At 37.0% G+C, this 23,381-nt stretch overlaps 1 protein-coding gene across 4 annotated transcripts in view; it reads right to left on the bottom strand.

Moving 5' to 3' along the window:
* ETV1 (ETS variant transcription factor 1) overlaps positions 1-17,524 on the bottom strand; it is a gene marked incomplete at both ends in the record, with an annotated part of 63,869 nt that extends 46,345 nt beyond the window's left edge. For 2 of the 4 annotated variants that reach the window (XM_084282954.1, XM_084282952.1), the window contains 2 exons: positions 4,169-4,222; positions 13,631-13,691. In XM_084282954.1, coding sequence (XP_084139080.1) covers positions 4,169-4,222; positions 13,631-13,691 — 115 coding nt within the window. Of the gene's footprint in view, positions 1-4,168; positions 4,223-13,630; positions 13,692-14,154; positions 14,203-15,931; positions 16,020-16,804; positions 16,939-17,447 lie in introns of those variants that run through there. The other 2 variants (XM_084282951.1, XM_084282953.1) reach the window with 2 other exon arrangements.
* Between the last annotated feature and the right edge of the window lie 5,857 nt (positions 17,525-23,381).

The raw sequence follows: 23,381 nt of genomic DNA on the forward strand, positions 1-23,381 counted from the left end.
GAAGGAGGAAAAAAAAAAAAAAAAAAAAAGAACTCTAGAAGAACAGACCAATGTAAATACAAATTATTTTAAAATAGCAAAACATGATTATGCTATTAAGACAACAGGCAATCTGGTTTGGTGCAGGGTAATCCCCGTTTATAACCAATAGCACCAAGGTCAAATTACAAATCAGTGCACTGTTGACAATACTAAGTTTTCTCTGCCAACTAAATCCTTTAGACATCAGCAAATCCTACCTACTTCCTCCATCCAAAACCATCCAAACAATAGGAGCAAGCAATCTTCACCTCAACAGCTATTAACTTCGAGCAAACTGAAAAATTTATTCATTTTTACTCCCAGATTGGAAAGTCCTTGCTGTTCTATGGTATCTGAAAACCTTGCCACTGATTACAGCCAGTTCAAGATCTGGCTCCTCCTCAGTATATGAAAATGGACTGGCAACAATAGGAAACCTTATCTGAGGAAGTTAACACAGGTTATCCTTCTTGACATGTAAATAGAGACCTTATAAGGCCAGAAAAACAGCTTTTAACTAAGAATTCAGAAAAAATGTATCCTATAGTCGTTAAAAAAAAATATCAAAAAGCTGTTTTTCTTGGAGAAACAGTCTTTGCATTTTTGCTTTATGCCACTTTTCACATAATTGCTGGAAGAAGAGACATTTGTAGGTAGCTTAAAACATAGCAAACAGGTTGGCTGCTGCATGAAGTACAGAAACAGATTCAAGAGAGGGGCAAAACCACCCTGCTTAGTACAGAATGATTCCTTGCTCTTTTTTGTGAAATTTGTATATCTTTAAAGAATAGACATGAAAGAGTAAGAAAATTACACTATTTAATATGCAATTTCCATAATTTTTCCTGCGTAATTGCAAGATGAAAACATCTTGTGATGCATTTTTCTCACACAGAACTTAAAAAGTTCAGTTACTGCAGAAAGCAGAAGGTTAAGAGAAACTAAATGGTGATTTGTTTTTCAAATTTCAGCAGAACAGACTGGTTGTTATCTACTCTTCATTCTTCTCACTCTGAGCTAAACTAAAAAACTGTTCTTTGTAGTATGTATTCAAGGTTAAAAAAAGAAGTATAATAAAAAAGTAATGCAAGATGGACAAGACAGGGCTTTGGACACTGAAAAAAAAAAAAAAAAAAGGTTTATAAGTGTAGACATGTCTAAGATTTCTCTAGGAGGAAGGACCTTTTCCCAAAAGGCACACTGGAATAACAAAATAAATTCAGCTTTAAAGAGGCAAAATGAAGTTTAAAGCATTAAGGGGAAGCTTAACTAGCTAGATCCTTAGTTGTTAGGATATATATAATTCCAGCAACGTCAATAATATGACATGAAGTTATGCTAACTGTTGATCTCACTCGTAGTATCTAGAGCCCACACCTAACTATAAATACATATATTATGTTTGCTTTTTAAAAACTGATTGAAGCTTAATAGCAACTCATAATTGAAATATTCATGGTCCCAAGTTAGCTTTGAAGTTAAATCCCTAAGTGGATAAAGTGGACTGTATATCTAATCTAAACTAAATGTTTCCCTTAGTTACTAATACAAATGCAGTTTCACTAGTTCAAATCATTATTACAGAAAAGAAATGAAAAACCCATGGCACTTTAAGGGGCATTTAATCCTGCTCAGTGCCAGGACACAGCACATGTTCTTGGCAGTATCACCTATTCTGCTGCCTTCCACATCTTTGCTTCCAGATTTGACTACCCTGGTTCTAACTAGGCAAGGTTTTAACCAGAGTTTCCCAGAACTGCCACTGTTACATCGTTTCTTACAATTTCTTTCAAATGTTGCAAGTTTCAATTTAAGACCTACCTCAGTTTTAAAGCCCATTTTTCAAGGAATTAAACTAGAAGTAAAATGTAACTAAGATTATACCTGAGCTGTAGCTGTTTCAGAGGAGCACCTACTTTTCTTTACATATTCTGCAAATCACATTAACCCATCTCCTTTATCTGTACATGGCACCATAAATGAGATTTTTTCAGAAAATTTAAATGAGGCCGGAGAAGAAAAGTGCACCAAAAATGTATGGTTTGCTTGCATCTGCACCAGAAAATGACTACGACCTTCAATGGTTTAATACTTGTGTCCTTCACCATTTAGGGCCTAAATGAGTGTATCAGTACTGAACCTACATAGGTTCACTTTTTGCAATGAAAACTTACCCATCCTCTCCCGAAAGAGAAAGAGAGGGAGAAAGAGAGGGAGGAAGAGAAAGAAAAGCCAAGTGCTTCTGCCAGATTCTTGCCAGTAACAGGGTTAACGCTGCTCAGACTTACAGATTATATATAGTAAGTAATTATAATACAGTTTGAAGGCAGGTTTGGATCCTAGAGAAAACAGTCACAACCGCGGCACTTTTGCAACAGTAATTTCCCCATGGCTTTGGTTATGTTCATCTCCATTCCTGTTTTGCAGAGCCCACAGCTACATACATTATATACAAGTGTATGTCTGAAACTCCGTAACCTTTGCCAGAGTAACTCTCCAGGAAGCTCTCCTGACCTTTACTTAAGATAAAGAAAGCAACTGAAATGAAGAAATAAATGTTCCTTTGATAATACTGTGTAAGCTGTGGCTAAGGAACTTTGAAATACAACAGCATTAATGAAATAGCTATATTAGGAGAATTTCTTTATCACCAAAAGCAGTGACAAGCTTCAATGGGGCTTTTCATTCACAGTTCACAAATTGTTTTCCAAGAATCATTGACTTGTTGTGTAACAATAATTGTGGGCTAATAGAAGTCCTAACTGTACTTTGTACTCTTACACAAAGGATGTATGCATACATGACTACATTTGGACACAGCTCCATATGTAGGATAAAGTATTTAATTTTCAATGTATAGAACAGTTTCAGCTTTCATATTATATTAAAAAATAAAATAAAATAAAATCTGTGAAGGCTGAGGTGGGAAAAAAAAATGTTACAAAGGGTAACTCTAAAAGTGACTGTGCTTGCTGGTTGGTATATATAGAGGAACTTGTAGGGAAAAACAAAAACTAGGTATACTATCAGCATTCCGGGGAAGACATTTTTTTTTTTCTTTTTCTCCATGAAATGCTGTCACATATGCTCCATATATTGTTAAAACTGTTTCTAAATAACTGGAAAAATCCTCTACAAGACCTATACCAAAACTTAACAATTCTGAACTTGTTTTTTAGGGGTTAAAGACTATTGTAATGCATTTTTTTCTGATCTCTCAAACTTTAATCCCAACATATCAGTACATGACTGTCTTTAACAGCTATCTGGTTTAGTGAACTGCAGTAATTCACTCTGATAGGATAAATTATTTAAGTTATTTAGCAAAACGGAAAAGCTACCATGCGCTCTGCTGCAATCAGCAGACACTGTTTAGAAGAGACCTGATGATGGAGAGAAGACTTGCCGTGAGTAAGAAAGATGCGTGAAGAAGCTGCAAGAAGCCTGTGCCTTGGTCACACAGCATCTCTCATGCCGTATCTTTGAAATGCCCTTGAAACCACCTAAAACCACAGACCAGCACGTACAGTATTCTGCTTACCAGAATAGTAGCAGTTTAGCAGGTATGGGCAAGATTTGAGGGACACAGGTTAACAAAATAACTCTGGGGACATGTTAGTAAAATAGCAAACAACACAAAGCATCCAACTTAATACAACTCCTGCTTTTTTGCTTTACTTCAAAGCAAAATGCCACATGCTAGAATTACTTAAAAATGCTCCAGCAGTTTCTGTACTTGATTATGTGCAGGCATTTATGTATTGGTACACAAAACCTATCAAGCAGCCCAATTTCTGCCCAGTATAGTTGTCTCCTACGTCCCTAACATTTGACTTGGGCCAACGTCCACCTCCTCATACCCTAGGGACACAGAAAGCCCCTCTGCCTCTAGGCAGGACTTTTCCCTTGCTTCCCTGGGGTTGGAAATGACACTTGCTGGCCCCCTCTAAAGGTTATACCTTCAGACCAAAGAGCCATTTTGGGCTCTTTCTTGATAATCGCCGCTTGCTTTATCTATTCCTTGCACTGATGTCACTGCCCAGCAAAAGGCACCATCACATGATTACAGATGACACAATAAATAACAAATACAAAGAGCCAAATATAAATATACAAGTACGAAAGCGATGATTCATACTATACTTACAACTTTCAGCCTGATAGTCTGGCACAAACTGCTCGTCATTGTCAGGTACCTGAGCTGAAGAAAGGAAAACAAAAACAAACAAAAAAACAACAAACAAAAAAAAAAAAAAAAAAAGGAAAGAATTAAAAGAAGCCATTAAAGCATAAATAAAGACTCTTGTGCTTAATTTGAAGCGCTGCCAAGGTTAAAACTAGGGTTTTCATTTCTGTCACTGTTGGGCATGAAAATCAGGCAAAGCGGACAAACGCTGGGATGAAGCCGTGTGGTGCAGCGGCAGCCCTGAGCAGCCCCGGCACAGAGCGATTGGGGCAAGAGGATGTGAAGGCTGCTCCTGGCACCCGCCCTGCCTCACCGCCTGCACCAGGGTCTGCACCTGCCATACCACTGCTGAAAACCAGCAGTGCTCATTTGCAAAACATTTACACAGGAAGTCTGAGTAACACCAAATCTTAGCGCTTAACACCTATGCATCTTTAACCCCAAGCCACCGCATCTTCGGCATACTTCAAAACAATTCCAGTTTTTTGTGGCAGTCAGCCAACACAGTAGGGTTCTTTTTGTTATTATTTTAAATACTCAAAAACAGCTATTTCACCAGACCACAGAATTTTGCTGGTTCAACAACAACATTTCAGACATAAAAATATATACATATATATGTTTATTTATTTAAACAAGAATCATTATTAACATACATTCATCTTCTGCAAGATCATCTTTGCTTTTAAACTTTCATCAGAAATGTGAGCTACAAAATACAATCCTGGCCTGCTGATAACATAATTTTGCTTCTGTGGTACCACAGTTCCTTTTCACTGTGTACCTAGGACATTAGCCATACTGTCTTGAAAACTCATTTGAACCATTTAAGCTGAAATACTACTGTACGTATGTTACAGGTGAGTACATTTGAATACCGGCAGAACATTACTCTAAGAAACGGCATCCTCAGAGCATGACTGGTCCTGGCTACATCCTACGGGAGATTCATCTTACCATGTCTGAACTTTGTCATCTTTTGCTCAACACATGCTAACTACAATCATCACAGCAAAGCTTCATAAAATATGTTTGAAAATATTTTCATTTACACGGTTCTTGTCTAAAGACAAGCAAATAATTCATATGATCTTAATTAAAAGTTAGCATCTGCCATGATCCAGTTACCCAACAAAATTCAAGAGGTAAATACTGGTTATATAATCATTTATTGAAACAGTGACTACCAAAACATGAAATACAGTAAATGATAAAATATAACTTTAATGCCCTTCAGAACACTTTCTAGTTTAAGACACGTATCTTCTCTCTCATATATGTACAATTGATACTAGTTTTAGCAGAATATATTTGAATTACAAATATAGATTTAATTATAATTACTCACAATTCTATTGAATGTGCACTACAGTACTCTTCGTGGACCAGATCTCCACTCCTTACTCAGGAAATATTTCTAATGACTTATCTGGAAGGTTTTTTCCTGGGTAAAGAGCTCAGAATCAGGCTCATCATACCAAAAAATTATTTGCTCTCATTTTTAAAACAAATGTTCCAGTGTCTTAACTGCAGAAAATACCTCTTAAGAACAAATGACCTTGGGAACTCTGCAAACACAGATTTTAAAGGAAGTGAGAGTAAGGTACATGAAGGGTCATTAACATTACTCTGAAAAAAAAACACACATAACTATTGTTGTGTTGTGGTTTGTTTGTTTGTTTTTTTCAAAAAACATTACAGAGACTTAGAAGCCAGTGTCTCTGAGGATGTTAGCTCCTCAAAGTTTGAATCTGTATAAAACATTCATTTTACCAAACCAAATACTCCCAGGACTTTTGATGTTTTAATTTTTTTGATGTTTTAAATTTCTCTGTCCTCCAGAGAAACCACAGGACTCCTATCAGAAATGAACTCAGGTATACAACATGAGTCCATATATTAACACTCCGTAATTTCTGACATTTGATGTAATTTGCTACATTCAAATGTTAGGCATTTTCCTAATAAAAATGCCAACTATTTGACTGCCACTGAAGAATCCAATTATGAAAACAAGGTTTTCTACTTTAAAATCAATTACTATGTTTTTTATACATTCCTGATTGTTTTTGAAAGGTTTGTACTCTAAACATTCGGAGTTTAAAGCAATTCTATCAAGTAATTTCGTGTTTACAGAAGACATATCCCACACATTGTTCTTAAGCCAGCTATCATTTTCGAATGCAGCAAGGAGGTTAGTATGACTCTAATGTTTTTTTTATACACATATGAGCATATATATATATGTTAATTGGTGAAGCTGGGATATTTGAAAAAGGCTAAAGAAAACAAAACAAAAAAATCCCTCCTGTTGAAATCAGAAGGCTACACTTAGTGATTATAGAACTAGAACAGCAATCTCATATAAGTTTCTAGATCATATTCTGTGCGTCGGGCTGCTTCACCGGTGCTTTATTCTGGCTTTAGCAGTTTAACGTGACTTACTTCAAGTAAATCTGGTACTTACTATGTTAGGAAATGAAGTCTGTTTTTTCCCAGTGAAAGAGTAAGAAAAAATAAAATACATCTGGTTGAATCTTCACACAAAACCAGTTTATTACTTATGCCAGAGACACCAGCATTACCCCTGATGTGCTCTGGAGTAAACAAGAAAAATACACTTCGTTCATGGATCTCCAAATTTTATGAAGACATATTTAATAGAAATCAAGGTACATCAGTACGGTAGAAACAGGTGGAGACTGTGCTGTCAAAATGTACTTTAAACACAATACTGACATAGCCTTAAAAGTCTCCGTAGGACAAGGAATACAGCAAGCTAGGAAGTGTTTAAAACCCTGCCAAATATAAACAAAACAAAGAATAACATCCAAAATGTTCAACCCAGGAACATACTTTTCCTACTGGAATCTATTTTTAATAGCATCAGTACCTTACAAATAAGCACACAAGCTTATAAAAAGAAATTAAAAGGACCCACTAACTTTTGGAGATGAGAAAGTAAATTATTCCTTCATTTAATTTTTTTTTTGTTTGTTTGTTTGTTTAAGTTAGCAGAATTGCAACTTACACATGATTATATTGCATAAATGCAAGTGACCGTCAACCCAATACATAGCCTTTTTCCGACAGCATCTTGCTGTGAGAAGGCAAATGGTTTGGATACATCATCCCATTACTCAAAGGAAAGAGTGCTTTTATACCTTGAGTTTGGATAACTACAGGCAGCCTTTGCAGCAAATTAAAAGGACAGGTAAAGACACTTTAACCTGAATGTCTGAAAGGAAAACATAACTTGCAGTGTTGCAACAGTCTGCACATTTATAGACGTATGTCATTCATTTCCTCTTTTCTTTTATTCATAAATATTGCAATTCAGCAAGGCTGCCATAAAATCTTCATTGGCCTTCTGTTAACATACTCAATACAGGACTAATGCATAGATCACAAAACTTATGTTTTTTTGTTGTTTTTTTTTTTTTTTTTCTACTTTGCCTTTCAGAGGAAAATTGAAAAAGATACCTGAAATAATCATCTAACTGAGTGAGACTATTTCCCTGACCTACTTAATTATGGGGGTTGAGAAGGGAAGTATATACCAAAAGCCTAATAAAAGGTTTTGAAGGATATTAAGCACGTGGCTTTTACTGCTAATAGCAGAAGCAGCTACTTCAGTTCATTCTGCATTCATAGCCATCAAGTCTCAGACTCCTGAAGTAGACAATATCTGCAGCACAAACTATCCAGCTCTGTCTAGATTATTACCAAAAGTTTTCTTTTTCCTCTGATTATAGCTATACCATCTCAAGAGGATTTGGGAAGTGCACAAAGATGTTAATGATGATCTCAAGGACATTATCAGTTTAGATTTTACAGTTTTACTACCTACTCAGTTAAAAACAGTTTGCCAAAAGCAAACATTTACAGCACAAAAATACATAATACTTGTTTGTAGTTTTCAGAGCTTTAAAAACCTTTAAAAAGCTGAACTGACAGCACATTTTGCAAGGGGAAAGCAATTCAAAAAAAGGAAAAAAAAAAGTTTTAACCCAGAGCCTGTTAGCTTGCTTTCCCTGAAAGTAAACAAAAAGTCTCTATTAACAAGCATCCAGGACAAGAGGAGTTAATATTTAATTAAAACCAGCTCTATCCACTGTAACAATGACCTGGAGCCAAACAAGGCAGAAGATGTATGAGTCATTCTTTCTGCCAGTGAATGAGACAGCTGATCTCCGAAGCAATTCCTCAAGACAAGCAGTCAGAACTGGAGTTCTGCCTCCATTCACAAAAACACAGTCCAGCATGAACCATGTGGCCCCAACCACAAGCTTTTCATGTCACACCCTTCCAGAAAGCTACAGCAAAGTAAACTTGAACTTTAGGCATAAACACACTGATTTCACTGCTTTGTCTCAAGATGTAGCGCAGACCTGCTGAGGAACGTATTTAATAAATGAAAAGTTAAGCGAGCTATAAAGGGTTTAAATTTAACTCTTCCTTCTCCCAATTACAAACTGCTTCCAAAAGCAAAACTACACTCCAGGGAAAGGTGTTCCTGTTAAAAAACAGCAACTTTCCAGAAAAACAAGGAGCTGCAAACCTCCTTGCTTCACTTAAAACTTTATTTTGGGTATCATGACACTTCCTCTGGTGCTGTGTTCTCTGACCTCAAGCTACACTTTTAGAGCCAAGAGACATTTGTTTTAAAATATCAGTGATTTATTCAAAGTGCCAAAAGAAATTGAAATTGACAGGAAATTATACATGGCCAGTACTGTTTTGGCTGGAGCTAAAATAAGACTTCAGGCCTCAGAAGTAATGAGTCTATTGAGTTTTCTTTGATTCATTGTCAGTTCTGAATATCTGAAAGATTGTATAAATTTTAAGTATTCCTGAAAGAGCTGGAGGGGGGGGCAAGGGGGTAGGAAGTTGATTTTTTTGTTGCTTTTTTTTTTTGGCTTTTTTTTTTCTCCAGAGGAACAACTGTTTCTAACAAAGGAACATTCAGAAGGCAACACAGTGACAAATTTCAAGATGGTTAAAAAAAAATTATTTCCCATAAGCACTGGATTTGCTGTCAAAACAACACCAAGCCCTTTTTACATAAGTGAGATGCTCTGACTAATAAACTTAAATGCAGTTCAAAACTAGCTCCAGATCTCAAAATTCTTTCTTATGTGAATAATCCCTAGGAATATGAAGATGGGTTTGCGGAATCTGCTCTTCATTTGGTGCTATACTAAAAATGAGAAAAAAAATAGCTTAGAAGGAACACTTGCATTTAACATTTTGCTACATCCCTCACGGTTTGCAAAGCCCATTATGCCTTTGAAAATTATTATTTTGAATAAAAAGAATTTACTTTTCCAGCAAACAAGGAAAACATTAAAAAGTTTATTATTATACAAACTTTCAAACTTGTAGATTTCTGGTGGTTTTATTTGTTTCTTTTTAAAAGAAAACACACACACCCTTCCCATTTTGCCTAATCTAACTTTTCTCCCTTTTTTTTTTTTTTTTTTTTTGCACAAATACTTAAGATCAAGAGTTATGAGTATCTGAAAGCTGAAAAAAAAAAAGCAAAAAAAAAAAAAGCTATTCTTTTCACTGTTTTTTACTGTATGCCCAGAGCTCGGCTATGAAGGTATTAAGGCATCCTTTCTCAACAATTTTTGCTCCTAGGAAAACATGGATAGTTGCTGAATATGGCTACATAGCATTTGCCTTACACTGGCTCAATTTTACAACTTTTTGGCAGGAGAAAACTAGTTAGTCAGAGTAAGCTGCTACACATTTTCAGTGATTTAAATGAAACCACTTTAACTAGAGACATAATTGAAGACCTCTTTAAGAACTAGAAACTAGTCATTTTCATACCTCCTCATCCTCCTCTGGTTTATTCCTTAAGGAATAAACTAGAAGTCAACATTAGATTAGGCAACACTGGTGCATCCTTTACCAAAAGAAAGGCAGAAACTAGAAGGCAGAAACTTACCTCCTAAAGTCCACCTCAAATGTGGGTATTAATTATTTATATTAATTATAAAAATAAGTTATTCTCAGATACCAAAAACCATTTTTTTAGATCCTGGTAGCCGGTAGTAGCCATTCACTTAATTTAGCTAAGCTATGGTAGAGGCATGAACCCATTACCTGTAGCTATTATTTCAAACATCTTACTGTTCATTTAAGTCTTTTGTATTTTCTCAAGTCACCCAAAGAACATAATATTTTGTTTTTTCAGTTTATTACCAGCTGTAGAGCAGATTATCTACCACTCTAAGAAGCAGATACAGTCAATAAATTAACTATTTGTCTTCGCTTGGGATGCTTTTTACATATCTTTAACAGAGTGTAAGAGGAATCTGTATCTGAAAGAGTAATTTTTAATAAAAAATCTGTTTCTTGGTTAATCTATTATTCTCCCAAACCCAAATGCTTCCACCACGCAAAGGAGGCTCTCACTCACTAAGAATTTGTTTTCTCTCTTCTTTTTGTTATGGAATAAAAACAGCTACCATGATGAGATAACATTAGATTAATATTTGAACCAATTTTTTCAAGTCACTGAAGGAATCGCTATCTGCCAAAACCAATCTAATTCCAAATATACGGAATCAATAAATTCATTTTATAATTTTATCACGACAAAATGTTGCCATCAAGTTATTTAAATATAAAACTAAAGATAATATCTGAATATTTGCCTTGGATAGCAAGAAGTAATTTTAACTATTTCCTTTCAAGTTTGAAGGCTGAAGCAATTATTGAAGGCTTCCCACTTTCAATTTCTGGCCTCAGGAAACAGTTATAATCTATATTCTGTCCTGCATAACAAGTGACAAGAGTTATTTAGACCAAGTTTTACATCAAAATAATTTAATTCTTTCTTGTACATTTAATGCTACACAGAGTAGAAAGCAAAACTCATTTCCATAAAAATCTACTGTGCAGCTAGCAGAACACATTTGTAAGTTTTCTGAAAGTAGCATTTACCTTGTTAATTATGGAGTAATAAAATATTAAAGAGATTACTAAATTGTTTACATTTTTTATTAATTCTTTTATATGTATGAACCTTCACCATTTTCAGTGGAAAAGAACACATTTCTTTTGTGTTTTTTTGTTTGCTACCAACTTTTCACAGGTGACCTTAAGTGTAAATGATCTCCAGGCTAAAATATGTGATGTAGTATGGATAGCTTCAGGAAAAATAAAACAAGAGCAAAACAAAAAAATCAGCAAGCATTCTTTGCATGTAATAAAATGCAACTCACTTTCTTCTCCTAACTAATAAGTAGATTTTTGACCTGGTTACTCCCCACTGGGGATCTGAACTCGTGGGAGAAACCTGGTCAGCTGCCACTGCTTTTCTTAAAAAGGGTCAAGATGTTTTAAAATTTCATGGTCATTTCCCTGGCTCCAGAGCATTATGAAAAGAAATATGTAAACATTACTGATGCTGCCAAATTGGCAGACTTCTAGCCTATGAAGGTCCAGAAGAACATAAATGGACACATCTAGCAATGGGTAAACAAGTCTGATTTCAAAATCTGTTTCCTGGCTAAGCTCATCCATGTAGACATTTGAGCAGAGCCACAATATCCTCAAGCACTAGCATGTTATAAAGACTACCAAAAGTAGTTGGTTGGGTTTTGTGTTTTTGTTTTTTTTGGTTGTTTTAATAAAATTTTGTGCTCAATTTAATAAAACAGTATTTGATTTTCTCATCTCGACTCTTCTGGTTTTAGCTTAGCCTTTAGAAAAGCTGTGCAAGGTTTGTGTTTTATGGAACAGCTAAAAACATGGCATGGCCTTAAACTTACAGATGAAGTATTTCTGGAACACCAAAAAATCTGTAATATTTTGTTTTAATATGTTGTCAAAAAAATATTATTATAACATACAGCAGCTTAATGCTTCTATATGAAAACACAACTTTTTCCTATTTTTTAAAATTATTTTTGAATACTTACCAGATGATGCTATCTGCATTTACAAAGGCTTCTCCACCTAGCTGACATAGGACTAGACACTTTTCTTTCTCAAATCCTGTCTAAATTTATTAAGTGAAGTAGGCACAACTAAAGGGAAAAGAATGCTTTGAAACAATTCATTCTTGTCTAAAATAAGCATTTCCCCATTTGCCATTACAGTAATTTATGTACCTGTAGAAATTATTAAATCCATTTTATATTCCATATTATTTTTCAAACTTACATTATCTTCACATGCATTATGAATCTTCCTGCATTTTTCTGACTTATGATCAAAGATATCAAATCATTTTCAGTAACAAAAACATCTATGCCAATGAAAATTCAAAGTAAAAGTTCTCCTCTCCATCCAAAAATAGTATCTTTCTAATAGTATTTTAACATACTTCTGGCTAGTTAAAATGAATGAGCTGATGCAAAATAAAGAGATCCTTAGTAAAATTACCACAGAGAGACAGTTACAATTATATATGATCATTACACTACAAAAAAGAACTAAACAAACAAACAAACAAAAAACTATCTTGTTGCAGGACATTCTGTTTCCAACGACCAGGAAAGAATCATATGAATTCATAAAAATACAACCTCACTTCCATTAATTTAAAAAGGACTTTTTGATTACACAAAAAATAACTAAATGCTAAAAATAATGCTAGGAGAATAAGAATGTCAGCAGAATAAACAGTACCCCACAACTTATTTGTAGGTTAAGAACTTGACTAACTACATATAAAGCTGTTAAAAAAAATCAGTATGTAGCCAAGTAGTCACCAGCAATATTTCCCTCTTTCTATGAAAACCAGCAGCAAGCAGCTCACCCCAACATCTCTCCCTTCCCACAGAAGCTGAATATCTATTCTATAAACAATTGTGCATAGTCCAGTCCCTAATAAAAAATAAACATATGTGAATACCCACATTCATTTAAATCAGGACAAATTTGGAAAAATTATGCTAGCATGCATCAAAATTAGATTTATTTCAGAAGTTTACATTCAAATTTAAACCAGCAATATTAAGAACAGAAAATGTATAAAAATCTTTGTGCTTGAAATAAACAGTACAGTAAATATAAAGGGAAAAAATATCAGAAAGCATTGCTGAATAGAAAAAAACACTTCAACAAGCAGAAAGCTCCTCTGCATTTTGTTAAAGTTATCTTACAGCAGCAGCTCATCTTTTTGTTACTGGTAAATGAATCTCTCAATAGCTACTCTAAATTCAGATTTCTAAATTATTGTTTTTAATCCTTCTCTCTTCAGCAGAATGCGCTCTGAAAGATTATTCAAAATACTTAAAAGCACAAACAGGTGTAAAAAAGACCGATGTCAGTTCTCTAATCATCCAATACACAATCTCACAACTACAAATAGGAAGAAAAAAATAGCATGCAAAATATTTTAAGCTTTCAGTAAAAAAAATAAAATAAAGAATTAGTACTTTTAAAGTATTCCATACACACCTAATGTTCTGTGTTGTGAACAAGGTGGAAAGAAGACACTTGCACTTAAATCTTGAAGCATCCCGTCCCGATGAACCCAGAGAAACTAATTTCTGCCATCAGAAAAGTACTCCACCAGAACACCAAATAATTATATGTGCTGCTCTAAAGGAAACAGCAAGCCCAGTTCTGGCTGTATGTAGTCTCTCGAGGTACAATAATATAAACCTGATCAATTGCAATTAAAATCTGAACAGAGGCTTAGAACTTGAAGTCTTGGTGCATTAGTTCTTGCCAAAAGCAGATGTGATTGTGAGCTGGAAGCAATTTCTCCTGGTAATTTGTGATGACACTGGGTAGAGCAGCCCCAGAGTCCCCAAAGACAAACTCATCAGAGGCTCTAATGTATGCATGACACATGAGGTGGCTCTTTTAGAGCTCAATTAATTGGGCTGAACATTAAGACAGCAAGTTCAGGACTTTTTTTTTTTTTCTTTCCCTCCAGAGTTGTTTTTCCTCTTTTTACAAGCAGTTTTTTCCCTTACCTTCTGCAAGCCATGTCTCCTGTAATTGGCTCAGATCTTGAAAGAGTTCTGCGAAAAGATGAACACAGGGATAAAAGATTCACACCTTTAATCTCTTCATAAGATTAAAATATATTCAAAAATATATTTTTTTCCCCTGAAGAATATGTGAATTCTATTTTGGCAATCAAACATATAGACAAATTAGATATTTTCTGGTTGCAGTTAATGATTTTTCTACACCTGTATAACAAGTACTTACTGTATTATTTTACTGGCTCTTGAAATAATAACCAGAATATTCATCAAGTTCTACAAAATAACAGGCTTATTCAGCAACACAGAGAAAAGTTAAAACTGCTGGTATTTCTAATACAGGTGAACTATTTCTCCTTATAAATCCCAGGCCTCCTCCTGCAATATCTGTCTCTCTTGGAATTTAATGCAAGCTGTGCCTGAGCAAAGACTGAATATTTTTATTAGCAGGGTCATAATGATCATATAAAAATTTTGAAGCAACGACCTGAGGTGCTGCAACAGCAAACAGAAATGGAAAACCTTTTGTACTTCCCCTCATGTTTTACCATATATGACAGGAGAATCTCCACTATTTCCTTTATACTGTACTTACTGTACTTCTTTAAAGTGAAACCACTTTCTCCATGGACTGAGTTCTGCAGCAGCATAACCTTTTTGCAGTTCACTGAAATCAGTTGGTTATAATGGGTGCATATCAGAGCAGCATTCTGATTATTTGCAAAGCTCAGAAACTCAGTTACGAAAACTCTGTTTATGGACAGCTAAGTAGGATATTTGAACTGACAAATGGTTTATTTTTAATTTACTGTATTTTGCGAATGACTTCCTCTTTTATGAATGCTGACATATAGCTATTTACATACACTTAAATGACAGAAGCTATTCATTTATTTTGTGGACTGATACCTCATGTTCGTTTTGTGAAATCATTTCGCTGACAAGCAGAAAGTGGTTTTCTTTTGCACTTGCCCTAGAATAAACTTTTGCAATATGCAAATAATTAAGGTTTTAAAAGCATATCATGGTGTCCTCATCCTGATAAGATGGATGTAGGACTAAGATTTAGGCCCCTATATACTCTCCTGTATGTCTTTCATAATTACTGACTGACCTTTTAACCTAGAGAAATGTTAACTAAACTGCAGATCTCAAGCACCGGTTACGCGAGCAGCTACTGATGGGACTAAGTCACAAACCTCTGGCTCTCATCTTCCATTCTAGGCTTCCTTAACTAAATTTTCCAGGGCTTTTAACCCTATCAGTGTTATGCTGGCACTGGAACAGTAACAGAAACAACAGGAGTTTGACTACTAGCAGAAAAGCTAGAGTGGTCTCCACACCAGCATTCCCACTCCTGCAACCACCAGTGAACACACAACAGCGAAAAAGATGTTAGAAGCCTAGAGGAAATATGGAAAGCCCTGAATCTCATGAGGCCTAAAGGTGAAAGAGCCAGGTGAACTCTCTCTGTGACTTGTGTCAGACGCTGCAAAGGCTTGGCCTCAGCGCATGACATCCATGTGCCACATGTGCAGCGATACCTAGATGCAACTGGCTAAGTCAAGGAAAAGAATATCAACTTTATCAGTTTTTGCCTTTGCCAGTTTGCTTTGCAACTGTAAATGAAATTTTCTTGTCTTGTTTATTCAGATTGATCTAGATAAATATACCTCAAAAATAAATTAAAAAAACAGCTCTCAGAAAGCTTCTCTGCATTAGTAAGTAAGAGGGAGGAGAGGAGAGTAGAACAAGCCCTCACCTTCTGAATCATGAGCCAGGTCTCTGTTAATGAATTTTCTTTTCCTGACATTTGTCGGTCTCTCATTACAGTTTCTCCCACGCGGATTCTATAAACAGGAAAGATCAGTTACTTTAGAAATCTGAGTTGTGTTTGTTGTTGTTGTTTTCTTTTTTTTTTTTTTTTCCATTTAATTAAGAATACTCAAAGCCAGCATGAATTCTTTACGTTTTCAAACAGGGAAATGATCGTCTTACAGCCTCCAGCTTCTAGCAGAAGATGCTGAGTATGTAACATCTTCCAAAAGATTCCTGTGTCTAAATACAACACATTTCTAGCTATCCATGTAGACAACTATTTGTGCAGATACATATGTAATGTGTTCGAGTAGCAACACAATACCAACCATGTATTTTTAGCATCTAAAGCACACAAACCTACACAATAGCACATAGATCCTCTCTGCATACGCTACGCAGGAGAATCCAAATATAAGATACTAATTGATAGCTTTGTTTCCCTCCTGTGTTACTTATAAAATTGTTTTCAAAGTCCTGAAAGCAAAGGAAAAATAAAATGTTAAGGTTTGCCTCAACTTCATTCTTCTGAGTGTTGCAGGCAAATGCAGCCAGAAACTTTGAATGCAGCTGCTGCTCTTGCCTCTCTGATCCTCTAAGCGTGTGCATGATTTTTTAATCATCCCAAAACTGTCTTTAAAAGAACACGATGCTTTATTGAAATAACTAAGAAGATAAGCCCATCTTGTAGGCAAAGCTCCCAAATGAAGAGTCGCCCCTACGGCAGTAACAAAGCAGATACTCTGTCTGCAAAACTCCCCCACAGAAATAAGTCGGAGTCAAGTTTATAAACACCAACTTCGAAGTGATCACTCACATTGGTGACCATGTAAGGCACTTGCTGGTCATAAAATCCATCCATCCTGCGGTTCTTCCACAAGTCTTAGCCCAGTGTTTTATTTACTGGGCATTGGATCTGGAGACTTCCTCGGGATCTGGCCTCCAGTCAGCCTAGAGGGGAATACAAGATGGCTTTTAGGTTTAAAAAAAAAAAAAAAATCATGAATGAACTGCTCGAATTTGCATAGCTAATTAACCTCAAAGAGTCCCATTCATAAAAACAACCCTCCCTTCTCTGCCTTCACCTGGGTTCCGCACTTCTGCCAGGAAAACAGGGCGCGAAAGCCCCGGGAGGCAGGAGCGGAAAGGCAGGCGAGAGGCAGGGGCTGCTCACGCTCCCCCCGGAGCCCCAGGCGAGCCGTGCGAGTGGCAGCCCCGGCTCGCAAACGTGGGCTCGGCTCGAAATGGCGATCGGCGCCGCGCACCTCACGGCAGCGCCCGCCGGCCGCCGCCACGCACACCCCCACACATGCACCCCCACGCACCCGCACCCACGCACACACACACACACACCCCCACACGCACCCCTGGCCACCTTCTCCCCCACGATCGCTTTCTCGCCACCCTCCAGCACCGCGCGATCCTCAGAGGCGCCGGGCAAAGTTGAGGGGAAGACCCACCTGAAGGCCACGCGCGGCGGTCGGCTGCGAAAAAATTCCCTCCAAATTTAATAAAAACATTAATTATCCCCCAGCACTTCCCCCTCGGAAGCGGCGAGCGCCACTGACAGAGCTCAATCCCGTGGTTTTTCCTCTCCTCCTCCTCCAGGGGCCCCCGAGCCGCGCCGGCGGATCCCCGCCGCCCATTGGTTCCCCGCGCCCCCCGCCGGATCGCCGGATCGCCGCCCGCCGCCCGGCCCCGGCCCCGGCCCCGGCCCCGAGGGCGAACCTCAGCCCTGCCCTCGGCTCCTCCGCCGGGGGGCTCGGAAATCACAGCTCGGATGTGCCGGCGTGCCACCACACCGATCCCGGGATCCTGCTGCGGCCGCGCCACGGCCGCCACAGCCCCCGGGTGGCAAGGAAAGCCCCGGTCTAACCCCCCACCTCACCCCCCACCCCTCCAAAAAATAAAATAAAATAAAGTTTAGCCTCCCTGGCTCCAGAAAGGCAAGAAAACACCCTCCCCCGCCACACTCTGCCCCGCTTTTTCTGATGGCACAGCAGTCCCACCAAACTTCGAGGAGCCCAGAGGTGAGGATGAGGTGAACACAGCAAGAGGCTCACGGCACTTCAGAGGCTTTGCACCGCTCTGTCACGACCCCGTGGCATCCCAGGGTTGTTTATTATTATTATTATTATTATTATTATTATTATTATTATTATTATTATTATTATTATTATTATTATTATTATTATCATCAGTAGTACTATTAGTATTATTGTTGTTGTTGTTATTGTTCTTGTTGTTGTTACTGTTATTATATTTTAGCTGAATCATAGAAAGCAATTGTTACTTCTCCTAGGATGACACAATTTCTAGGTTTTGTGGACAGAATTTGGCTGCATCGAGGCACCAGAGTGAGTGAGTGTGTTTTTTGGTACAGTAGTGCCAGGATTGGAAAAGCTCAGGATTTCTGATGGCTTCTCAAAGTAAGTTTCTTTCTCTGCATAGAGTGGCTGTTGGAAGGCTGTGTCTGAATACACTTGCATTTTCTGAACTGCCAAAATTCAACAAAGCAGGTTGTGTGGTTTCATATAGCAGCCATACCTATGCTTTGAGCACAGATTTGCAGGTATTGCAGCAATCGGAGGGCATAGTTAGGACTCCTGACAAGGGCTTGCTGTGAGATGCAAAGTTTCAGATTTTTAAGATCTGATGCAGTTTCACAACCAACAGACAGATCCCTGAGTGACCAGGTCCAACTTTGCTCTCAGCCATTTCCGAGTTTGTTTGTTTGGTTGGTTGGTTTTTACAGCTAAGTGTGTAAAGGCAACTAAAGAAATCTCCTTTTGTTCGGATTGCCCACATTGGTATTAACAAAATTTAGTTTACTTCTTCTAGATTAATTTGTATTGAAAATGACAGTCGTTTCTCTATATTCTGAAGTATATTACTTTCCTCTGCAACTTTTTCCCCTCTCTGCTCTGTTCTGATCTCACTATTCATACTCACTTGCTACTGGTCCTGTCCAGACAACGAAGAGTGAAGACCCATGTTGCCACCACATCCTCCTTCCCATACTGCATTTTCAGGAAAAATCTCCACGACCTGCTGTTGGCTTTCTGTGTTCTTGCTGCTGCCATTTCCCCACATGCATGTGAGCACACCTGGAATTACAGGAGGGTACTTGATTATATTCTAAACCTCGTACAAACAGATAATAATTCAATTGTGTTCTTGGCCAAATCTCTAAGTTGCTGCTCCTGTACATCACTTTTGTGGTATGTAATAAAGAAATAAAAATCTACAGGTATAATAGCAGTTTCCTGGATAATGATTCCATCATTCTCTTAGTTACACCCATGCCCAAACTAGAGCAGCTGCTGAGTCAGGGGAACATGATGGGCTTGGAAGACAGTGGGCTCTGGCTACAGATCTGTCCCCAGGGAGCACCTGGCATTAACCCACAGACCAGCCAGGTTAGCTGCCTTTGGCAGAGCTGATGAAGCTCTCTGGTTGTCTGTCCCATCCTGTCTGAGCCACTCATCAATCAGCTCCCGAAACACAAGACTGTCTAGTCTAAATCCAAATCAGTGATGGATTGCCTTCCCTCTAAACAGTGCACTAAAGATTGTTGGTGTGTATGTTCCCCAGATGAAGTTTCTGAGGGACCTCAGACCCATCAGGTGTTTGTCACTGCCTGTGGATTTAGCTCAGCTCGATTCCATCCTGTGCTTCCCTGCACTGCGGCCTGCACATCACTGGTGGTTTACAGAGCTGGAAGAGGCTGACACCCTACAACGGCCAAACTCTCTGTGCTCCTGGTTGGGCTATAACTCCAAGAGTTACATGAGCATTACAGGTACCCTGGCAGGAGACATGCTGTTGTGCTTGCTGCTCCTCACATCACACGCCTCTGCCTTTCCTCATCATCATCTCTGGCCCTTTCACACATGCTGAGGAGAAAAAGAAGAGTAAAGCTATTTTGAAGCCCTCTTTATCCTCCTCTCTGTTCATCCACTGTGCTGAGTGGTACTCAGAGGAACTTCATTAACTATTAAGAGATAGGTGCTTACAGGAAAAAAAAAAAAAAAAAACATAACTAGTGGTAACCCACTCCAAGGTCCTTGTGCAGAAATGCAGCCTTGTACCATCACCAGTCATACGTACGTTATATGTAAACTGGTGCAGCCACAATAATCAGTAATTATTTTGTAATTTTGTAATTTTGCATTTTCGTCAGAAATCTTGAAATTTTGCTTCATTTTCATGATAAATAAAACTTTTCTGTTTTAACTACTATTTCCAGAAAACAAACAAACAAAAAACAGAAAACAAACAAAAAAACAACCACTGAACAGTTTTGATCAAGTTGAATATATTCTACACAAATGCGAATTTATTTTAATATATTTTTAAACTAATTCATATTTTCTAATGTCAATGGTTTAGAAATAAAATATTTGTTTTCTTTTAGAAACAGAGTTGTTAAATTACAATATAAACCTTCACTGTTGTATTGAAAACAATATATTATTTCCATACATTGCCATTATAATATAATGGTAATAATTATAATATAATGGCAATGTATACTTCAAACACATATCTTAAAGAGGACAATGAAATATATATTTCTTGCTCGATATGAAACAAATCAGTATTTTAACATTAAAAAAAAAAGTAAATCCAGACAGGCAGAGTAAAGTGAATAAACCTTGTTTTAAACCTTGTATTTTTTCCTGGAAAATGTAAGAAGAATTTAACCACATTTTCAAATAAAGAAATAAATTATCATAATCCAGTGTGATGAAAACTAAATTCAATTAAAAACAAAACAAAACAGAAACAGCTGAACTGATAGCAAAACAGAGAATTACACTAATAAATGCCTTACGTTGAAAAACATTAGCCCCTTAAGCACCTTCACAAAGTGCCTCAAAAAAAGGATAATCACAAGTAGCAAGGTAAATTTTAAAACAATGTTAAATTAAAACAGAAAAATCTCTCTCTCTTCCCTCCCCCCTCCCCCCACTGTTTAGCTTAACCATTCCTTTCAGGCATTTTCCCAGAAAAAGTGATGTATTTATGAACTTGCTGTTAAAAAAAAAAGGGGGGGGGATGCCATCCATCCAAACAACTGTTGAACAGCAACATTTAAAGCATAGTCTGTAGCAGACTCAATAAAATAACAACTAAATGTGTGACTGACTACAGCAAAACTATGAAAAGCTAATGAGATTTCTCTCTGACAAATTAACCCTTGACCACCTACTGATGATGAATCTTTCAGCATGTTAGCAGTGGTTATTTTATCATAATGCTACCGGAACACAACAAAATTAACAACATAATAACAAAATTAAGAAAGCAAACAAACAAATAAACAAAAAAGATAAATGAGAATGGCAGATATTTGCCCAACAGCGTGGCTTTTCAGAAAGCCTCTGATTCAAATACAGCATCCAGGACCAAAACTTAAACTAGAAAAAAAAAAAAAAGTACTAATAAGAAGGAAACACACGATGATTATATCCATATGGTAAAACCATCAGATGTGGAAATAATAATGTATACAAACAAGTGTCTTCAAAGAAAGAAGGAAGAAAGACAAAGAAGTAATCTCAGTTAGTTTTTAACATATGGATTAATAACACATTGCATACATCATTGTAGTTAAGTATTATCAATGCACAAACCTGGAGGCCTTCCTAAGTAACTGCATGTAAATGCCTGTTTACTTGCTAATGCAGTGCAAGGTAATTTTCAAGTAAACATTTATGTGCAAGAAACTTATGGTAGACAGGAAAACTAAAATTAAGATATGACATAAATCGTGCAAGAAACCAAATGCCCCCACCTTTTTATTTATTTATTTATTTTTACTACTGGTGAAAACTGAACCCAGTTTAATAATATTTTCAGCTTTCATCATAACTAAGACTTAAAGCTATAAAAGCTTTATTGAGGAGAAAGCCTGGCAACTCTTGTTGACAGAGCACTGTTGCAGATCACTGAGGAGCGAAGTAAACTTACTGTGGTTCTGGCTCCACCAGTACTCTGCTGGATAATCCCTGAAGGGGCAGACCCTGGCATTTCACTGCTTTTTTGTTCCTATGAAGAGAGACAATGATTCTTTCTTCATTTGAGAATTATTGTTGAAAATAACAGAAAACCTATTCCTAGTCCAGGTTCTGACTGCACCTAGCACCTTGGATTGTCTAGGTCTTTCTGACTTGGTGGAGGGCAAAAGTCATGCTACACATACAAAGTAACTTCAACAACATTGCTACATAACAGAAGTGGGTCATCCAGACCTCTGAATTGATGCTCAGGAAAGAACACTCAGCTGTGCATACCATCACAACCAAAGCAGTAAGCAATCCTCTGCCACAAAATAACAGACAACAAGTTAAATGACAGTTTGATCAACTTGTATAAATCATTACTCTCCAGTCTCAACAATATTCATTTCCTGACCGAACGGGCAAACCAAAATAAAATAAAAAAGATACTAGCCTCAGACTTAACATAACAATATATGAGTCACTAAGAACAAACCAAGTAAAAACATATAAAGTAAACTGCAGTGGATTCTTGCAGGGTCAGTGAAGTTCCTAGCTTGCTGTTATTGCAATTACACTCACAAAATGGCCAGCCATGATTAAGTGATAATGAAGTACCCTAAAAGTCATTTGGATATCAGGCGAGTCAAAGAATTTGTGCAAAAACCCTAATCTCACAGATGGCTTTAATCTACATGTCCTCCCTTATGAATACTGAGAGAGAATCATGCAAACACTTCAGAATCCCTCACATATTTTATGTGAGATTTCTGTCCCATTATGTCCCATATTCATGTGGCCTGTACAAAACCTCAAATCTCCTGATGCAGTTATAGTCTAAGACAAACATGGAAGAAATATAAGGAAGAGAAAAGCTTATCAATTGTGTTTACTAACTTTGCTGGAAAATCTGTTGTTTAGAAGTTGTTCAGTATACATCATGTGATTTTGGTCATGATTTCAGCCTTCTTGACAACCTGAGATCCTAAAGACAGAAAGATGATATAAAGTGCCCTTTCAGAATTGTAGTTCACTATTGGACACACTCAGGATTTGAGCACAAATAACATCAAGAGATCTGCAGGATCTGCAATGCCATTTATTACACACATACACAAAATAAATAAATAAATATATAACCCAAACTTTTGAACCCAAAGAAGGACTTATGAGCTTTAAGTTTATCTGCACTTTTTTTTTAGTAATTGCATCAATAGAGCTAGCAAAAAACACTCCCTCTCTCTACAAATGTTCATTCATGAATTTTGGCAGTTACAGCAATGGTCAGAACTACTACTATTAGCAGGCAATGTCTATATTGATACTAAATCATTGGCATATATTATACCTATATTGGCATTGTTATACCTACACTATTCTTATATTAAC

This window comes from Netta rufina, assembly GCF_964035555.1.
Source record: "Netta rufina genome assembly, chromosome: 2".
In the NCBI taxonomy this organism is placed as follows: Eukaryota; Metazoa; Chordata; class Aves; order Anseriformes; family Anatidae; genus Netta; species Netta rufina.